At 55.8% G+C, this 19,024-nt stretch overlaps 2 protein-coding genes and 2 non-coding genes across 8 annotated transcripts in view; all 4 read right to left on the bottom strand.

Moving 5' to 3' along the window:
- Window positions 1-413: 413 nt before the first annotated feature.
- Window positions 414-3,702, bottom strand: RPS17 (ribosomal protein S17). Its single transcript, XM_052807428.1, has 5 exons — window positions 3,609-3,702; window positions 3,236-3,387; window positions 2,787-2,892; window positions 1,019-1,084; window positions 414-538 (listed from the first exon to the last, which is right to left on the bottom strand). The coding sequence occupies exons 1-5, from the start codon at window positions 3,609-3,611 to the stop codon at window positions 458-460; spliced, it is 408 nt and encodes a 135-aa protein (XP_052663388.1). The 5' UTR covers window positions 3,612-3,702; the 3' UTR covers window positions 414-457.
- LOC128151582 (small nucleolar RNA SNORA71) lies at window positions 2,270-2,402 on the bottom strand. Its single transcript, XR_008238436.1, has one exon. It is a non-coding gene; the product is annotated as a small nucleolar RNA SNORA71 (small nucleolar RNA).
- Window positions 3,043-3,176, bottom strand: LOC128151581 (small nucleolar RNA SNORA71). The gene has a single exon (XR_008238435.1). It is a non-coding gene; the product is annotated as a small nucleolar RNA SNORA71 (small nucleolar RNA).
- An 866-nt stretch (window positions 3,703-4,568) lies between the features above and the next one.
- Window positions 4,569-19,024, bottom strand: part of CPEB1 (cytoplasmic polyadenylation element binding protein 1) — a 43,809-nt gene continuing 29,353 nt past the window's right edge. For 4 of the 5 annotated variants that reach the window (XM_052808544.1, XM_052808549.1, XM_052808547.1 and 1 more), the window contains 9 exons: window positions 15,134-15,360; window positions 13,223-13,472; window positions 12,782-12,895; window positions 12,573-12,677; window positions 11,430-11,566; window positions 10,025-10,223; window positions 7,212-7,306; window positions 6,863-6,943; window positions 4,569-5,997 (listed from right to left, as the gene is read on the bottom strand). In XM_052808544.1, the coding sequence (XP_052664504.1) occupies window positions 5,887-5,997; window positions 6,863-6,943; window positions 7,212-7,306; window positions 10,025-10,223; window positions 11,430-11,566; window positions 12,573-12,677; window positions 12,782-12,895; window positions 13,223-13,472; window positions 15,134-15,360 (1,319 nt within the window). In that variant the 3' untranslated portion in view covers window positions 4,569-5,886. The remainder of the gene's footprint in view (window positions 5,998-6,862; window positions 6,944-7,211; window positions 7,307-10,024; window positions 10,224-11,429; window positions 11,567-12,572; window positions 12,678-12,781; window positions 12,896-13,222; window positions 13,473-15,133; window positions 15,361-19,024) is intronic. The other variant, XM_052808545.1, reaches the window with a different exon arrangement.

Raw genomic sequence — 19,024 nt, 5'->3', positions numbered from 1 at the left:
ACCAGTGCCAAGACCTTTTCCTTTCATTTAAGCACTTACAAGTGACCAACGTGGTTACAAAAAGCAACTTTTATTCTGGCACAGCATGACCCCCGAGCTGTCCGCTCGGAGGAGGCACAGGCAAACCCGGGAGGTGCCGAGGGCACGCAGCTCCAGCAAACTCTGAGGAGCCACCATGGTCATCCTCTCCCACCGCCCTGAGAGTCAGAGAGCCTGTAAAATAACAGCTTTGCACCTCACACCCCGAACAGCCAGGAAAGAACCCAAAAAGATGCCGGCAAACGTGAAGGTGTCGAGTCCTTGTCACCCTCTGAAGCCTCGGACACCTGCATTTGGGATGCGGCACCCCAAGGAACCAGCCCTCCCTCCTCATCCCTGGGGACACAGGCTTCCAAAGACCAGGCAGGCCGAGATGGTTTCCTCACGTTTATTGGAAAAGTGACATACAGCGACCGACTCAGAGCGCTCCTCGGGGCGTTTTGAAGTTCATCCCCACCGTGGGCTGTGTCACCTGCAGGTTGGACAGGCTGCCGAAGTCCTGGAAAACAGCACAGGATTGGGATCGGTCACAACGCCCTACCTGCCATCCACGCCCGGCAGATTCCTCCCGGGAGGAGAGGGAAGCACGAACATGCTCTGGTAGCATGGAGAGTGGATTCGCATCTCCAGAAAGGAGAGATGACCATCCCGCTCAAGAGATCAGCTCATTGGTGAGGGGAATCTGGTCTTTTTACGGCCGAACCCACATTCACCTCCACCCAACAAGCAGGCCCTTGGGTCACACCCACCCTGCTAGCGGGGTCCTGGGCAAAGCCACCATGCCTCTCCCCTCCCAAGAGCCGTATGGGAATTAATCCACCTGCAGGTCCCAGGGCGGAGGGACCCCCACCACATGCCCAGAGTGCTGAAGCCTTTAGCTGACACCATCAAGCCCCTCAGGGCAGTGGGACTGCTGCTGGGGACACGCCACCAGCCTGGTAGGGTTACCCAGGGCAGGGGGACAGCTGGGACCACTCACCAGGAGCTTCAGCATTTCCTTGGTGTCCGGGTCCACTTCAATGATCTCCTGGTCGAGGGCAGAGACCTGGGCATGGAGGAGAGAAAGACACAGTTTGACGAGGACCTGCAGCCACGTCCCTCCTGCCAGCGGGCTGTCCTGACACACCCACTCCAGTCCCATCCCACCACAAACAAGATCCTGATGCCCATCGTGGGGAAGGGCTCCAGCAACAGAATCAGCCAGGAGGACCTCGGTGGTGCCCAGCTCTCCTGCCAGAACACCGTGAGAAGCCGCCTGGCAGTAGAGAGGCCCCCACACAGGGAGAAGAGCCCGTTTTACGGCAAGTCTTTGGAAACCCAAGGCCTAACCAGCTCCAACGCCAAGGCTGCAGAGAGGAGCTGGGGACGAGTCCACAACTGCACCGGTCCCGGCGGTCACCACCAACACTCGCACTTGTCCTGCGACCTGAGTCCCTAAGGCCGGAGCCCGACCACCGTGGTGCCAGACAGCAATGCCGACTGACCGCCTGGGCTCTCCCGCCCCAAGGACCAGAGATCTCCTGCTCTTTAATCCCAGAACAACCTCCTCCAAGCCTCTCCGGACCCCAACCTTGATCTTCACAGGCTTCCTTCCCTAAGAGGCTACATCACACCGGTATTTTTGTAAGAAACTATAAAAACCGCAGGTTCTGCTAATGCTGCATCAACAGCAACAGCATGGATGCTCCTTCCCTGCTTGGGGTCCCTCCAGGGGTGACCTCTCCCACCAGCGCCACCTCATCCTAGTTCCTCCAAGCCTCTGACACCACCTGTGCAGGTCAGCGCTGTGCTGACACCTGAAATCTGGGGTGTTTGAAGCATCTGTGAGAGGACCTGCATGAAGCTGCCAGTGTTTCACATGTCATTTCTAGCTGTCAGGAGTGAAGGAGTCGAACTGAGCCCTGGGCTCTTGCAGAGCCGTGTCACCTCATCCTGGGCTACGAAACCAAGGCCGCAAAGCACGGAGGGTACCCCCGAGGCAGATCTCCAAGTGGGGGGGACAGCACAGCACCAGCTCACCTTACCACACCGCCGCGGCTCCCGTGACATCTTACCATCGTACCTGTTCCTCCCAGATCACCACTAAAACAACCTTCCATGTAACCAAACCCCAGCATCGATGATTTGGGAGGACTGAGGTAACAGAACCGAGTGGTTTTGTGCAGCACAGAAACCAGCAGCTCTACCAGAAGCCGATCAGGGAGATCTGGAAGTGGGGCAAGACGCACCCTGTCTGAAGGCTGCAGGGTTTGGGAGTGACAGGATTGAACCCATCGAACCCGGGAAATGCTTTCAGAGCTCCTCTCCCTGCACTACCAACGACCGGGTCACGGGTGAGACCTCGACTCCCTGTGAATGCAGGTTTAAGAAGAGAGCAGGTTTCACCACTTCCCTCTCTTCAGCGACATCTGCCACGCAGCAAGTTTTAAACCACTCTAAAATATCCTCCTGCATCCCATTGAGTTATTTTTTATATCGCTTTAAGTTAGGAAAATTGATCTGCTGACTGGCAGCACAGTTGAACTGCAACAAGTCAGCTGCCCTTCCCACCCCAGGCGGCAGTTTTGGAGGGAGCGCCCCGATATGAGGCCAAAATCTGCCTCAGCCCTCCCTGACCCAAGCCTTCCTCTGCTCCTCCTGGCTGAGGTTTTCTTTTAGAGAAATTTGGGGCCACCAACGGAGAAGATGCCTCGAAGCAGGACAGGACAGAGGCCGAAGCAGGCACTCGAGCGCAGCCAGAGCCTCACCTCAGGGACGTAGTTGTCCCTCCTCTCCCTCTCCTCCTCCTGCAGTTTGATGGAGATGCCTCGGACGGGTCCCCTCTGAATACGCTTCATCAGGTGGGTGACATACCTGCGGGGGACAGAGCACCGTCCAGGACTTCCCCGCGTCTCCCTTCTCCGCCCTCGCGCTCCCAAAATCACGCCAAGGCTGAGGAGACGAAGCCTCCGCCGGCAACCACCCCGCCGGTGCCGTCCCACCGCCTCCGGAGAAGGTCAGGGATGTCCGAGAGCATCGGGGTTCGGGAAGGGGGGGACGGACCCCCCCCCAAACACGGGAAAGCTTTCGGCGTTCCTCTGCCTGCACTATCGATGACCGGGCCACGGGCGAGACCGCGATCACTTTCGAATGCAGGTACCGCCAGGAGCTCCCACCCGTGTCCCGCGTCCCCACGCCCCCCCCCCCGCGCCCTCACCCCGCGATCTTGTTGCGCAGCTTCTTGCTGGGGATGATGGCGATCTCCTCACACACCCGCTTGTTGGTGTGGAAGTCGTTCCCCAGGCGGGTGTAGTACTTCTCGATGATCACCCGGGCGGCCTTCTTCACCGTCTTCGTTCGGACGCGTCCCTGCGCGGGGTGGACGCCAAGGAAACACCAGTCAGGCCCCGCCGGACCCCCGCGGCAACCCGGGCCCGGCCTCCCCCCGCCCGCCGGCCCTCACTCCCCCGGCCCGGTCCTCCCGCCGCAGGCCGCAGTCCCTCGCCCCGCTCCCCGGAGCCACTCAGCGCCCCGAGCGGAGCGGCCCCGCCGGCGGATGGCGGCGGATGGCGGCGGCGGCCGGCACCCACCATGTCGGCGGCGGCCGCGGAAAGAGAGCAAAGGATGGCGGGAGGCGCGCGGGGCCGCCGGGAGATCGCGGCGCCCACAGCGCCCCCCAGCGGCTCGGAGGGCGCCTGCAGCCGCCCGGAGGGGCGGGTCCCCGAGCACTCGCCCGGGTCCCAGCGCCCGCCGGCACCACGTTCCGCCGCTGCCGCAGGGCGCTGCCCGGACCCAGGGGCCGGATCCAGCGCTGGCTCCGGGCTGCAAAGTCCTCAGCACCGCTCTGCTCCACCGGGTTGGGCTGGAGCAGCCAAGGAGAGAGGTCCCACGTCAGGCTCTGGATGGAGGAGGACACAGAGCACCCACAAACTCACAGCACCCACGAGAGGGGGTCTGGCCAGCCCAAGAAGACCAGCCCAGTCACGGAGTTACTGACCCTGCTGGGGAAGGAGCCCAAAGCCCCCCGGCCTCCCCTCCAGGGCATGGGGCACCCAAGGGTGTCCGCTGCAGGCAGGCCCACTGCACCCCAAGTCCTGCTCAGACTTCTGAAAGCCCAGCTGCAAGCAGGACGCCCCTGGAGTCCATCTCCCCTCAGACACCACCCCAGCGGGGCATCACCCCACCACCAAGGGGGACAGGAGTGCACATGGGGGCAGGGGACATTCCAATTAACCCCATTAACTTACCACTCAAATAAGGGAGCCCCAGCTGGAGCCTGGCAGCTGCTCCCCCCCTCCCCACAAGGCAGCCCCTGAAGCAGCCTTTGGTAACTGGTACCTAAAAACGCATCTCCCAGCAGAGGAGTCCCCTCCAGCCAAGTCACCTATGGCATCCATACCTTCCCCACCGCACAGGGCTGAGGCTCAGCTTCTCCCACCTCTTTCAACCCCGAGAGCTGAGGACAAGAGACCCAGACCCAGCCCCTCTCCAGGTCCCAGAGATCCCACACGAAGCGCACAAGCAAGGAACACAAGAAGGTTTGGTTTTTTTTTTTGCTGCAACGTGTTTATTATGTGCCAAAAACTACACCACAGCTTACTCCACGCATCTGTAGGAGAGTGCAGTCTTGCCTGCATATACTACAATGAGGTAGAGACTTCACACACAGCTTCACGAAACCCCACAAAGAGCAGCTGGGATATGCAACAATGCAACATCAGCTCAGCAGGAAAAAAAGAGGGAGAAATTATGACACTGGTTCTTTGGCACACAGCTTCCGATAGAGGGGAAAGTCAAAAAAAAAAAATTAAAGTTCTCAAATCCCAGCAGCAGCATTTCAGTCGACTGCACCATTACTCCGTACATTTCATAAAGGAAAGGAAAAGTACTTGTCCCCTCTAAGAGAAAGGGCTCCTATGAACCTTCATCTGTCCACCGAAATGCAGCCCTTTTTTAGCTAGTTACAAAAGAAAAGTAAGTCCTGTGACTTTGTGTGATTAAAAACCTCTATCAACCCCCCTTAAGTGCAACTTAAAAAAGTGCAACAAACTATTTAAAACTATATACAGCAGCTCAGAGATCGTTTATCCGGTCCAGTTTCAAATCCAAAAAAAGCCCATCCTGTTCTGTTGCAAACCCCTCGATTTACAACTTTCCACCAGCAGCCCCCAGACACAAATTGCAATAATGTTAAAAGCTGCCAGGAAAGAAAAAAATCTCTCGTTTCAAACGACTTAAAAACTGTTTAAGAGTGTAAAAAGGAACTGGTAAAAACCCTCGAGCGTAAAATATGAAATATGATTTGGTTTAAATGAAGAGCAAAGTCTCCTTGTTGTTACAGTAAAAAACGCCAGCTGAACATTCAGTTTTTTATGCCGTTCAGATGGGGGTTAAATGAATGGAAAGGCACTGTATGGCAACTGCAAAAAAATGGAGCCAATGAGACCTGCATTATTACCATCAGTATTGCAAGGAATGTAAAAAAGCGCCTTTAATAAATAAAAAACCTAGGTGAAGGCATCTGCATAAACACCTTCTCAACACGTGGCCCTTTTTTTTTTTTGCTTCTCATCAGCAAACTAGGAACCAAAGTCTGGGAACTGCAGAATCGCTTGAGGGGCGCTCCCCCCCCTCAAAAAACCCCAAACAAAACCCGACAAAATTCACTGTGCATTAGTGCAGAAACAAAAAGACCAGCAAGTGCAAACGTGAATGTAAGATTTTTTTTTTTTCCCCATTAGTCCTCAGGAAGCACGTTCCCAGCCTGGGTCTGGCACCAGCAGGCACGCTCGTGCGCTCTCCACTTGGCAGGTTAACAAAAGGACTTTCTCCTGCGCCTGCGGCGGCCCCCGAGCCTCGGCGGCCTCTTTAGCTGGAGTCTCTGTTCTTCTGGTTGCGCATCAGCGGGCGGTGGTGACGCAGGACCTCCATGGAGTGCTGCCAGTGCCAGCAGGAGCGACAGAAGTACTTGAAGCAGATCTGCGGGGAGAGCAGAGGGGCAATGCCGTGGGGCAGGGGTTTCCAGGCAAGGCAAACGGACACCGGCCCGCCAGCAAAGCGGCATCCCCTCCCTCCCCGGTTTTGCAGCCCACGCCAGCAGAGCGGAGCTTCGAAGCGGAGGGAGGGAATTCCAGCAATGCTGCCGGAGGGAGTGGTGTGCTGAGCTTCCAGCATGGCTCCTTCTAAAAAGAGCTGAAAAAAATCAGGATCTGGGTGCTTGCAGGCAGGAGCCGTGGCACCTCTGCCCCACACGTGGGCAGGGACGGGGCAGGCGCCGGGCTCTGCCGGCACTCGCTGCACTCCCACTGCCATCCCTGCCAGTGGAGCAGAGCGCGCTGCTGCTCACCTCCCATCTAGACTCCACGGGAAGCTGCTGGACCCTGGCCGAGCTCCCTCGCCTGCAGCGAGTGGAGGTCAGCCAGAGTGCCCTACGTTTCGGGCAGGTCCAGGACCGACTGCAGGGTGATGACACTCCAACTTCCAGCTGTCACAGCTCACAGAGCAGCGGCCTCCCCTCAGGGGCAGCCCGCTGCACACGGTGGGCCCTGGCGCTCCGGCACAGCACCAGCAGAGCCATGGCATCCCCAGCTCAAGGCAAGGTGGAAAGCTGCTTTCGCCTCCTGGCGAGCACCGGAGCTGCCCCCCCAGGAGGGCTGCACCTCCTCCAAAACAAGGGCCCACCCTGGGCTCTCGTGTGAACACTTCACCCTCTCCACTCAGCAAGGGACAAGAGGCCTCCCCAGACACTAAAGCGAACGCTGCTGCGAGCGGCGGAGCCTGCTCCTCCCCGAGGAAACCCCGCTGCATGCGGCAGCCGAGCACAGTCAGCAGGGGAAAGCCTTACCTGGTCTCTGCAGAAGAATGGGCCGGGCTGGGCACTGCAGACTTGGCACATGGAGTCCTCCAGGTACGGGTCGATCTGAACCTGCAGGAGAACCAGGCAGTGAGCACAGAGCGGCCCTGAGGGCAACTGCCTGCTCCCTGGACCGCCCTAGCGGTGCTGACTCACCACCCTAGGTACCCCAAATCCATCACCGGCACGGCACCCCTCACAGCTGGCAGAGCAGCAGTTCACCACCTCCCTCTGCCTCCACAGGGATATGGGGCAGGCCGTGTGGGTCATGGTGCCCCCAGCAGTACCACCCATCATGCACAGACTCAACTCCCCAGGCTGCCCCATCAGCTCCACTCACCTTTTTAGTAAACTTGGTAGTTTTGATTTCCACAAACGCAGCAGTCACTGCCTTCAGATAGCTGCGCTGGTTGTTAAAGGTGACACGGCCAGACCCTGGAACAAGCCAGACCACAAGTGTTAGGCTGACCCAGCACCTATGGCAGGAACCGGTGGAGGCCAAGACGGAGCTGCTGCCAGGCCCACCCCTTCCCCCGGTGCAGTTCAGCCACTGGCAGGGAAGCAGCTTTTGCAGGGAGACTGTATCCAAGGCCTCTGTGGCTCTGCCTGCCTCCTTCCCCAGGCCGTAACAAAAGCACAGCAGGCAGCCAAGAGCAGAAAGGCTTTTCCACGGACACCTCCAGGTTGGTTAAGATGTGAGCTTATGGGTGGCAGCGCTCCCAGGAGGACCAGCAGCGGTCAGGCAGACGGAGGGAGGCTGCCAGGGCACTCCTGAGGGCAGCGCAGCAACAGGCTCCGCGCCTGCACCTGAAATAAGCCGGTGCCGAGACAGCTCAGCAGCTTTTATTTTAAGCCTCCCACTCATCCCGGAGCCTTGCATTTTGCAGCTTCATTGTCAGTCAGCAGCATTCCTGCACCACCCGCTTCCAGCAAGTTTTGTTAAGCTCCAGGAAAACATATCTGTGCTTACCTATGAGTTTTTCTCTGCATAAGGGGAGCTTTGGCTGTTACAAGACTGTCCTGCATGCCGGCCGATTGCCAAAGCTCAGCTCACCACTGACAGCCACAGTGCAAAGCGTCACCCAGAACCCACCTACTCCTCTCCTGTAGCATCATGCAGGACACAGGCTGGAGGGTCTGGATCTGGTTCAGGGTTACACTGTGTACGAGGATTGCAGCTGCACCCAGGGGATCCTTCCTTTAAGAGAGTTAATTCCATCTCCTAGTGGGGCCTCCTGAAAGCTGCCTGGGCAACTGCTTTCTCTGTTGACCAGGATCAGCTTGTCTCAAAGGCAGCTCCTCATAACTACAGTGAGACAGTGATTTCTCACAGTACATGCCTCCAGCAGGATCATCCTCTGCCTGAGATGATTCAACACCAGGCAGGTTACACACAATGGTCTTCCCCTGAGGAGCCTTCTACCAAGCCAGGACCAGCAGTCAAGCAAGCCTGAGGCAGCATCTCAGCACAGGAGATGCTTCAATCGACACAAACAAAATCAGGGTACCATTTAGTTACTGAAATTGAGTTCATATTGCTGCAACTTTAAGACAATTTCAAGGGTACAAGTGCCAGTCTGCTGTTGGGAGCCAGAGATCTCACCTACTTGAGGGAGCAACCTGGGCTCTGCATGAAGCCACAGGAGGTTTTAAGGTCATGCTCTAGGACCTCACAGTGCCAGCACAGGGCAGGTTGGTGTGCAAGACTTCATCTGTGGTCATACTAAGAACTTGCTTAAAGTCTCATACTTCATTCCCAACTCCTTGGGACTGTCCTCCCCAAAGCCACTTCAGTGGTAAAGCACTGCAGCACCACAGGCATGTCCTAAACCTCAGCCTTGACCAGAGAAGCCTGAAAGCTGTCCAAGGATGGTGACGAGCAGACAACAGCTCTGCACTACCAAATGCTGACCTTGTTCCTGCTTGGCAACATGCAGGAGATTCACAGTCCCTTCTTAAGAACATGACTTGCTGCAGCCTGAGCCTGGAAAGCTGGTCTTCATGCTCAAGCCGTAGGGTTTTTCCACACAGACCAGTAATCTCAGTGCTGTCCCCTGGCCCATAAGGCCACCAGGGAGGTACAGGGGACACGTGTCACAACATGGGATGTTTCAGCTCCTGCAACATGAGTGGCAAGCGCTCCATTCCCCTTTGGGAGGCTGTCTCTGCAGGGCACAGGGACAGGGCAGCTCTCTGGGTTACTACAGGGGCTGCGCTCATGACCTGCCCCTCTCAAACACACAGCCCCGTCTGGGAGGTGGGACCTCAAAGGCTTCATCCTTTCCACCTGCAAGAGCGCAGTAGGTCTATGTGACCAGAAGTCATGGTTCAGGGCAACAGCTTGAACCACAGGCAGCAGACTTGCTGCCTGCAGCAGTCCGTGGTATCAGCCCCATCAGAGGAGGGGAGTGCTGTCCAAGAGTCACACTCATCCCCAGCGCCTCTCTGACCCTAGGAAAATTGATGCCCTGAGCTAAGGTGGACATGTCACCCCCCAGGAGACCCAGTCAGGAGACTCAGGGAAGCCTCTCCACTTGTGCCACCAGCTGCCTTGGAAGCCCAAAGTGACAGCGCCCTGAAGGGGATCCAAACAGGACAGTGGGAACAGGACACTGCCCACAAGTGCTGGTTCAACTGAGCTGCCCACAGCCCTGCCCTGTTCCTGCTGCCTCTCCAGCAGGAAGGTTCAGCAGCCAGCAGGTCCAAGTTTGCCCTGAGAGGCAGCAGGAACCAGGGCAAGAGCCACAGCCATCTGCACTCTGGGGATGGAAGAAGAGCTAAAGCAGCATCTAATGACCATTAACAGCTGGCTGGCCAGGCACAGCCCTGAACGAGGGCAGGAAACATTTCAGCAGTGCCTAAAGAGATATTAAAAGCCTTAAGCTGCTCTGCAATGATCTAGGACCTTCCAGTTCCCAGGCATGTCAGCTCTGCCAGCCCTCCCCCAAGACTTGTCTTACCTCCCCATGGCAGGGATGCGAGGAACATCACCTGTTGAAGAGGCTGGCCAGACATCTGCTCCCAAAGCAGGCGAGGGCAAAGCCTGGCAGCCTGGGCAGTCTTCCCCATTGAGGGACCAAGCAAAGGGCACTGCTGCAGCCTCCTCAGAGCATGCTGTGGGCAACTACTGATTCTGGCGGGATCATCTCTTACCGATGGGATACTTGTGCTTGTCCGTGTCGATGCCAGCGTAGACCACCCCTCCAAACAGGTCACACATGACAGCTGCCAGGGCCTCCGCGTTCAGCATCCCATGCAGAGCCCCCACAAACACCGTCTTGCTGGGATCAAGCCGCTGTGACGGACTGCGCACAAAGTTGCTGTCTGCCAGCACCCATGGGATCACCTGCACCTGAAACCACACACAAGTGGGTCGGGTCAGCCAAGGGCCTGCAAAGCCACACACTGTGCTGCTCTACAGTGCCCTCAGCTGACAGCAGAAGCCATCCCAGATCCTCAGACCTTACCCCCAACCTGCAAATATTGCTTTGTTACTGCTGCTCAGGGTCCACATCCAGGACACTACAGCTTTGGAGCTCCAGCTGTGCTCCAGACACCTCCAGAGCACCCACAAGGCCCGTTCAAGGGAACAAAACCAACTGCCACACTGCTCTGCTTCCAGCCAAACTGGAACTCAAAACACTGGTCCCTTGGGGCTGGCAGCCAGGAAACAACCCATGCACAAATGGATTTTACTTACTGCCTGCACCTATGTTTAACAGCCCAGTCAGATGCCCGCCTGCACAGGAGCCTGTTGGAGATCAATGAAACAACCCACCCACTGCCAATTTCGACAGGAGCTTCCATCTGCTAGACAGCTGATCTAGGGCTCCGAAGAGGAGAAACTTCTGCCAGAGCTAAATCACCAAGCATGAAAGTGCTGCCAATAGCCAGACACCAGGAGAGCTGTCTGGAGTGCAATTAGTTTGTGCCTGTCTAGATAAGAACTGAATCTCAATTCTTTAACTCCACAAACTCACACAGTGGTACCTGATCTATAGCTAAGGTCCCCCTTTACTGGAAGGCCAACCTGAGCCTCTGGCAGCCTCAGCACCTCCAGAGCACAGGTCAGCCAGCCAAGGCTGCGCTGGGGATCCAAAAATATCTGCCTGCGGCAAGCATGAAAGCCATTCATTCTGCAAGCAGACGAGGTCTAATAAAGCACCAAAGGGATCAAAGTCTGTCTCTGCAAGCAAAGGTGTACTGAAAGAAGCATAAAGTGCTAAAATCCCTGCTCCTGTGCTCCTTTCCAGCTAACTGAAACCGCCCAGCTTCACGAAGCCAGGGTCTGCCACAGATTCAGGAGCTCCAGGTCACAGCTTCTGACACAGGCCATCGCAAAGGACAATCACTGATCTGACACTTCCCCCCTTGTCTGCATGCAGCCCTACTGCAGGAACACATCAATCAAAAGATGGCCAAGAGCCAGTTTGACTTCTGCTGCTCTGTTTTAGCCGTTTTCCTGGAGCAGAGTAACACTATGCACCTCCTTGTCTCCAAGGATCTCATCAGCATCCTGTGCTGTCATCTCTAGGGCTACTCTCATGGGTCTGCTCACCTCTTTGCAGCGCATCCTGCGGCTGGACATCTTGAAGTAGTATTCACTGAGCCCATCAGGGCTCAGCAGGTCCTGGGAGCATGCCTGGAGCAGAGCACGCACAGATTTCTCCGACTCAAACACCAGGTAGACATATCCTTTAGAGGTGAAGGGAAAGAGGCAGTTGTTAGAACTGTAGCAGAGAAACACATCATCCCAGTTTGCAGACACCCTCAAAAATCACTCTCAGATGCCACCCAAAGTATCTGCAACTGCATCTCCCTTGCTGTCCCCAACCCCTTCTAGGGAATGGCAGCGATTTGCAGCACCTGCCCCAGCAGACTCTACATACAAGATCCACCCATGATGCACAGAGCCTGGCCAAGCTGGGAAAGAGCCCAAACTCAGCACGGCACAAGGGGGCAGGTTGCCCATGTCCAGTGGCATGTGGGCCACCATCCCCCATGCAGAAAGCCACATCTAGACATGACAAGTGGGCACCACCAGCCTGGCCAGTGTGTTCTGCAGGAAAACAGAGACTTTACTTCATATTTAGGATGTCTTGGCCCAGAAATACAAGTTCATGGCTTTAAAGTCACTTCCATCAGCGCCAGCACTCTGTACCTCACATTGCTCTAGTGACTGAACAAGGCCATTAGGCACCACTGAGCCTACAAACTAGTTGCTCTTTACCCCATAATTCACTACTGCTTACACAACACATCAACCCAGTTACTCGAGACAGGATTATGCCCCAGGCGCTGCTCAGCTCACCAGTCCCCACAGCCTGCCAGCTTGCTGCGGATGTACATTTGGATTCACCGCACACGCTTTATGCCAAGGGTGCGCGTGCTTCGGGTGCTCACGCTGGCAGTGGGGACTAGTGGCTACCGCCCAGAGCAAGGCAGCCCCACTTGGGGCTCGAGAAGCACCAGAGAGGGTTTCCCCCCATCCCACACTTCTGCCCAGCCCTGCTAGGGACAGGTGGGGATGCCAGGTTTGATGTGACAGTGCTCTGCAACCCTGGTGCAGACCCAAGTGAGAGCAGGACATTTACCCTAGGGTGCTCTGTACCATCCAGTCACCAGCATGCAGCCGTACCATCCCAGCATCCGTGCTGTAACATAGCATGGGAAAAAAGTAACCCTACCGTGTCGCTATTACCTTTAGGCATATTACCTTTGGGAGGGCAGCGTGGGTGTTTGCCATCCTTACCAGGCCACTCCACACTCAGTGAGCCAAACACACGGAAGGTGTTGATCAGTCCAGCTACAGACAGAAGGAGAGAAGTCAGCATCCCCCTCAAAAGCTCCATCCTACACCCTCCTGATGCCAAAACCCAAGGCCTTAGTGCAGGGCCAGGGGCTGCTCACCTTCCGTAATGTCCCATGGGACTCCTCCCAAGAACACTTTGCAGGAGTAGACGGGGTTCTTGTAGTTTCGGGGAGGCAGCTGCCCACTCCAAGTGCAGGTTGCTTCATTCACAGCTTGAACAAGCAGAGGCAACACTCAGTACAGGACCATTTACTTCCCACTCTCCTCCCACGGGTCTCCAAGCAAATCCCTGTATTCCACAGCTATAGGTTCAGCAGAGCTGCAGCAGCAACAGGCAGCTGCCCAGACAGCCTGTCTGTTTTTCTGTCAGCAGGTAGGCCCAGAGTCAGGCTTGTGCATGGAGAAAGGTCTAATCTGCTGCAAACTCATGTCCGGCCACATTATCTGCACAGAGGATATGTGGAGGGCTACGTGCCCTCCCAGAAGCACAGGGCCATCACCATGCACTGAAGCCTGCCAAGAGCCACCATCCAACTTACCTGCTGCTTGCCTATGAAGCCTGGCTTCTCTTTCAATACTGAAGGGGTCTTCTGGAGAGTCCAGGAGATCCCAGGAAGGCCACGCAGATGCTCCAGGCCATCTTTTTGATGCATTGGCTGGGGAGGAAGTTACTGTAGCCAGGGCAGCTTGATCTTGATCCAGCCGGGACCCCACTCCCATCTTTAGGGGGTCTCTTGACACCCCACTGAGGGGCAGGAAGGGCAGAGGAGGGGAGATGCGAAGGCTTGACTGCAAGAGAAAGTCCACATTAAAACCCAGCTTCCAAGCAAGAGCACATAATGCTGGAGGCCATGCATCATACTGTGGCCCTGCCCTCACCCACAGCAGGAGAAGGGGCTCTCTGTGATCTCCTGTCCTCCTGAGATCTTCTGAGGTCTGGCAGAGGCAGGAAAGCAGCCACCTCACCTGTCCCAGCAGCCTGATGGGACCACAGTTTCCCTGGGAAAGGCCTGCCCCTGCAGCCACTTCCCACTGAACTCATACCAAATTATCAGCTGCAGGGATCATTAAGCAGGAGGCACCTTGCAGACCACAAAGCCAACAGCTACCCCTGGCCTGCACAGCCTCAAGGACAGCTGCCTCCCCCAGGGAGCACCAACCACGCCAGGAAGAACCTCATGTTTTGCTCTGGGCCCTGCCTGCAGCAGACAGGGCTTGCTGGCAGCACCCATGAGCTCTGCAGGCAGCCAGCTGGCTCTCACCCTCTGCAGACCAGCTCCCAGGCCTGCCTGACCAGGGTGAGGGCTCAGCTGGCCGCAGACCCAACTGCTCACAGGTTTAACTTGCCTCTCCCAGGGTGGAAGGAGTAAGAGCACAGATTAATAAAACAGCAGGGATGTGAGACACTGTGCAGCTTAAGAGTGCCAGCCGCTCTGCAGATCTAGCTGTGCACTGCTGCAGCATAGCCGCCCACGCTGAGGCCGTGCTGGGGAAGACCTAACCTTCACGAACAAGGCCAGCACAAAGCCCTGCCGCCCCGCACCGCCTGCCATCATCAGAGCCCGGGGTGCTGCAGCTGCTTACAGTACTCCTGCTCAAGATCCTGATCCTCCAGGGTGGATCATAGGAGAATCAACTCAACATCAAGCTGACTGTGTCCTTCACAACAACCCCAACATGGGGGTCAATGCCATGGCCACACCATGGTGGAGCCAGAAGCAGCTCAGCTCTGGCTTTAGCCTCAAGTCCTGAGGACGAGCCATGCAGCAGCACCCACAGACCTGGCTGGAGCCCGGCTGTCCTGCTGGCACCCAGAGCTGCCGCTCACACTGCAACGCAGACCCAGCAGCACAGACTGGGTCAGCAAGACAGACGCTTGCCTCCCTCACTGGCTTCCAAATTTAGCTATGCTTTAGGGAACAGGAGCAGGCTAGACCCAGTTTGCTCTAGAAGGAACAGCCCTGAGATGGAGAAGTGCAGTCAGCAAATGGGAAGGGCAATGAAAGGCAGGGACAAGAGCTCCTGAGAAGCCCAGGCTGCAGCCTGGAGGCAGCTGTGCTGATCAACCACCTCCCTGCCGGGATCAGGGCACAGACACCCTCCTGCCACACAGCAGCTCAGGAACTCAGACCCCTCTAGGAGCTACTTTAACACATTAGGGCTGCAAGCACAAAGCCAAAAGGCCAAACACATTATTTAGAAGAAAAAAAAATATAGGGATACTGCTAGTTTGTGCTGAAGGAGGACTGCACGAGCAGCCCTTCTTCCAAACCCTGGGCTGCAGGAGAACCGTGCTGTGTCAATGTGGGCATGACAGGTCCCTCCAGCACTCCCTTCCCTTCCTGATCAGGCAGGGCTGTGGCTTGCAGTGGCCTCCCAGCTCTCCCGTGCTCCCCAGAAACGCAGGAAGACACCAGGAACCACAGAGTGGGTGCAAAACCCAAACTTACGATCAAGTCTGAGAGGTGGTCGGAGCCAGAGCTGAACCCACTGGTGTCTGAGTCTGAGGGGCTGCTGGAGCGGGAGTCCAGGATGGAGCGGGAGTCCAGGCGGGAGCTCCTCAGTGTTGGCGTGGAAAACTTTTCTGGCAGGTCTGAACCAATGGGGTCTAGAGGCAGGAAACCCAGCGGGGGCTTCCCCAGGACGTTCCCGAGAGGGTTACTCAGCATGCTGAGAACTGCAAGAGAGAAAGAGCCCATCAGTGCTGCAGCATGACACCTCCTTCCCTCCCGGCTCTTGTGGCAGAGGCCCAGGAGGGTACTGGGCTCCTGTCAGACCACAAACAGCTTGTTTGGGAGGTGGCACATCTGGCAGGTACCAACCCTCTGCACAGCTCTGGAAAGGCTGCACACTCTTCGCCATGAGTTGCAGTGTGGTGCTGCACAGCTGGAGCCAACAGCAGCAGCCTGGTGTGGCTGACAAGCACAAGGGTGGGTTACTCTCCCAAGGCTGAGATCAGCCAAGAGATCCCACTTCATCTGGGAGCAGAATCAGAGACCTCACATCCTGGTTGTAGACCTCATAAAGGTGCTCCACACAGGCCTCTCCACCCAGTCCGTGCCATTATACTGGCATTTCTTTCTGCTTGTGCTGGAGCAAGCTGGGACCCAGGCGTCAGCTACCCACAGTTTTAGTGATGGGGACACAGACTGGGCCCACAGCCAGTCTTTGCTGCATACACCAATGGCCAGGCTGAGAGGAGCAGGGCCTGGCCCATTAGCAGGCATTTGCAGGCTTGTAGGTGGGACACTGCACACATCAGCCCCGACAGGAGCTGGCTATGGGCAGCCAGCAACGTGCCAGTCTGGCCTGCTGACAAAGGAGATGCTTCACAGTCAGTGGCGAGCACCATCCCCGGTACACGTTCACAACAAGCCTGTCTGGTCAGGCCTTTGCCCGAGAGCTGACAGACGAGTACGCACCAGATTGCTTCCCTCACACAGCAGCAGGTTTTCCTCCCACTGAGGAGAATCGAGGCAAGCAAATTCCTCCCTAGAAACAGAGCTGCCTCCCCGAGCAGAGCACCAGGCCACCGAGGGGTCATGAAAGTCCCATCCTGCTCCATGGGTCAGCGGTGTGGGGCCAGCTGCCACCCAGAAGGAGAGGGAACGCAGGGCAGGCTTGGCCATGGGGGATCCCACAGGGGCACACCACCAGCCAGCTCTATTCAAAAGGAGCAAGTCTCAGCAAGCTGAGTGTGTCCCCAAACCAAATTAAAAGAGCAAAGCATTCAGAAATGGTTTTAATTATTCAGAGGCTGCAAAACAAGGCAGCTTGCCCTGAAGCTTTCAGTTTTCAGCAAAGCAAGTTTGGGATCCACTTGATATCCTCCAGACCCACCTGATCTCAACCAGCTAGGACCACAAGGTTTTTAACCCAGATTTTCAGTAGCTCTTGTGCAGAAGAAGATTAATAATCCAAAACGCTATCCAAACCAGGTGAATAAAAGTGCCATCATGCTCAAGTGCACTACAGTCTGACACCAGTACCAACTCAGTGCCAGCACCAGAGAAAGCTGCCGAGCATGCCTGAAGCGACATGCTGGGGTGTACCTGTCCCAAGCCACATTATCCAGTGGCATACCTGCTGGGGAGCTGGCATCTCTAGCCTCACGCTACAGGGAGAAACCTCACAACACCAACAGAAACCTCAGACAGGTACAGGTGGGTCCTTTACTTGAAGTATCTACCTCAACTCAAGGCAGAGCTGGTCTGCAGGATCCCTCAGCAACGGTCACAGCATCTTCCCACATTTGCAGAGTCTTATACCTGCGAGTTTCCCCGGCAGAGCTGCAGACCCATTTTGGCTACAGCACAGGACTATGAACTTGCCTCTGACCACACTTGGAAAGGGACCTCCTGCCCTTTGAATATCTGTTTGGCTCTTCCCAACAGCAGCATCTGTGCTTACACCCAACCCTGCAGCCACAGAAAAACCTTGCTGGCCCAGCAGTACTTACCCTGGGTAGAGCTCGAGCAGCAGCAGCAGCCCCGCTAGCGGCAGTAGGTAGCCGAGGGAAAGCTGTCGCAGACAGCTCAAGCTGGGGAGGAGACTGCTCCCTCCTAGTCACAGCACAGAGCAGGGCAGAGCATCTCCCAGCCCAGGCAAGCCGCACTACGCTGGTTTGCCGACTTCTCTGAAGCCACGTGACGTGTTTAAAAATACAGCCAGTGTATTGTTCCAAGGGAGACAGCTGAATTTGTTAAACAGGCTCAAAAATCTGATTAGTCACTAAACAGTACAAGAGTCAAAGCAAAGCAGCTGATCCCATGGCCCAAGCCTCACTGCCGACAAACACTCCAGTGCTGACACCCTCCTCCTCAGCCATCAAGCACAGTGGGTTTATAACATTGGGCAGCAAACAGCCCTGTGCTGACCTCGTGTGCACAGCATTCCTAGAGACCTGGAGCAGCAAATGCCATGCAGATTGCTACCAGGCAATGCTGTCCTGCACCTCATCTCCTGGTTATCAGAGATGTGGGAACAGAACTCCATTTGGGATGCATCAGCAAGGGTTCAGGGGCTCATCAGGAGCTCCCAAAGGCATTAAAACGTCCAACTACTCTGCCACATTTATTTCACCTTCATCTCTGTCACCACTCTGGCTTGCTAAAGCCACTGCTTACATATTTGCTCCCAGGATTGCTTAGCTCTCACCACAGCTAGAAAACCAGTAAGGCCAGTATGAGTGCATTCAAGTAGCAGGATTACTGGCCTTTAAAGGGATCTACTGTCTGGGCATCTGAGTATCAGCACCTACCACCAAGCAAAATCCTGCCAGCTACAACTGACCCACTCCTAACCTGATGTCCTGGAAGCACTGACATCCTGCTGTTAATGCAGATGGATTTCATCCACTCCAGAAGCTTTGACAGGTCTGCACAGGCAACACTCAGTTACATGCTCTGCAGGCTACACTGAGCTCATGGGAGACCCCACACCACCCCAGTGGGTCTGACTCAGCTTTGCTTGGTATCTACAGCCACTCACAGGGCCATCGGGAGGAAAAACCATGAGCCATGCTCAGCATTTCCTCCTTTACACTTAAGCTTAGCAATCAGGTTGTCTCCTGAAGCCAGCCTTTGCAGGTAGCCTAGGAAACACCAGCATAAGAGACCAGATCTTATTTCTCACCCCTCCACCCCAAAGGCATGCTGCTCTAACTCCCTGCTCTAACCCACAGAAGCCCCTCCTGGGGGATGGGGCACAAGAGCTTGACAAAGGTTGTCCACCTAAAAACAACAAAACAAAAAAACCACCTTCAAGTCATTGGGGCCACTCAAAGCCACAGTTCTTCCAGGGAAGTTGACCTTGTCTCCCCTCCCAAGCAGGCAGCTTGCAGAAGAGAAAAGCCATTTCCAATGCACATGCAAGATGCATCAGCAATTTCTGGTGTCAAGAGCATCCCTGAAGATCCTGAAGTGAAGCAGCAAACATCAGGTAACTACTCAGACTAAGAAAAAAACCTAAGTGCAAACAACTAAGTATTTTTCACATCTATGGGGGAAATTTTAACTGAAGGAACAATGTGATTCCCATTCACCCACTCATACACAGCAGCCCTGCCGTCCAGAGCATGGCCGTTTGCAGAGAGCTTCTGGAACTTTTCATGCCTCTGCTCAGAGCTGCAAGAGGCACATGCCAATGCTCCTTTGCAGGGGACAGCAAAAAAAAGGTAGCTTTTAATAGAAACTCGATTCTGACTTTTGACTCACTGCTGCAGCTTTAATGACCGAATTCAGAGCCAGCATGCTCCATCTTTGAGCATGTCAGCCAAACGCTGACAGATTTAAGAGCTCTGTGGAGCAGTCTCGATACCAGCATGGCACTCTTCCAGTTCA

The sequence above is a fragment of the Harpia harpyja genome, chromosome 14, assembly GCF_026419915.1.
Source record: "Harpia harpyja isolate bHarHar1 chromosome 14, bHarHar1 primary haplotype, whole genome shotgun sequence".
Classification (NCBI taxonomy): domain Eukaryota; kingdom Metazoa; phylum Chordata; class Aves; order Accipitriformes; family Accipitridae; genus Harpia; species Harpia harpyja.
This window is presented reverse-complemented; position numbering and strand designations above follow the sequence as displayed.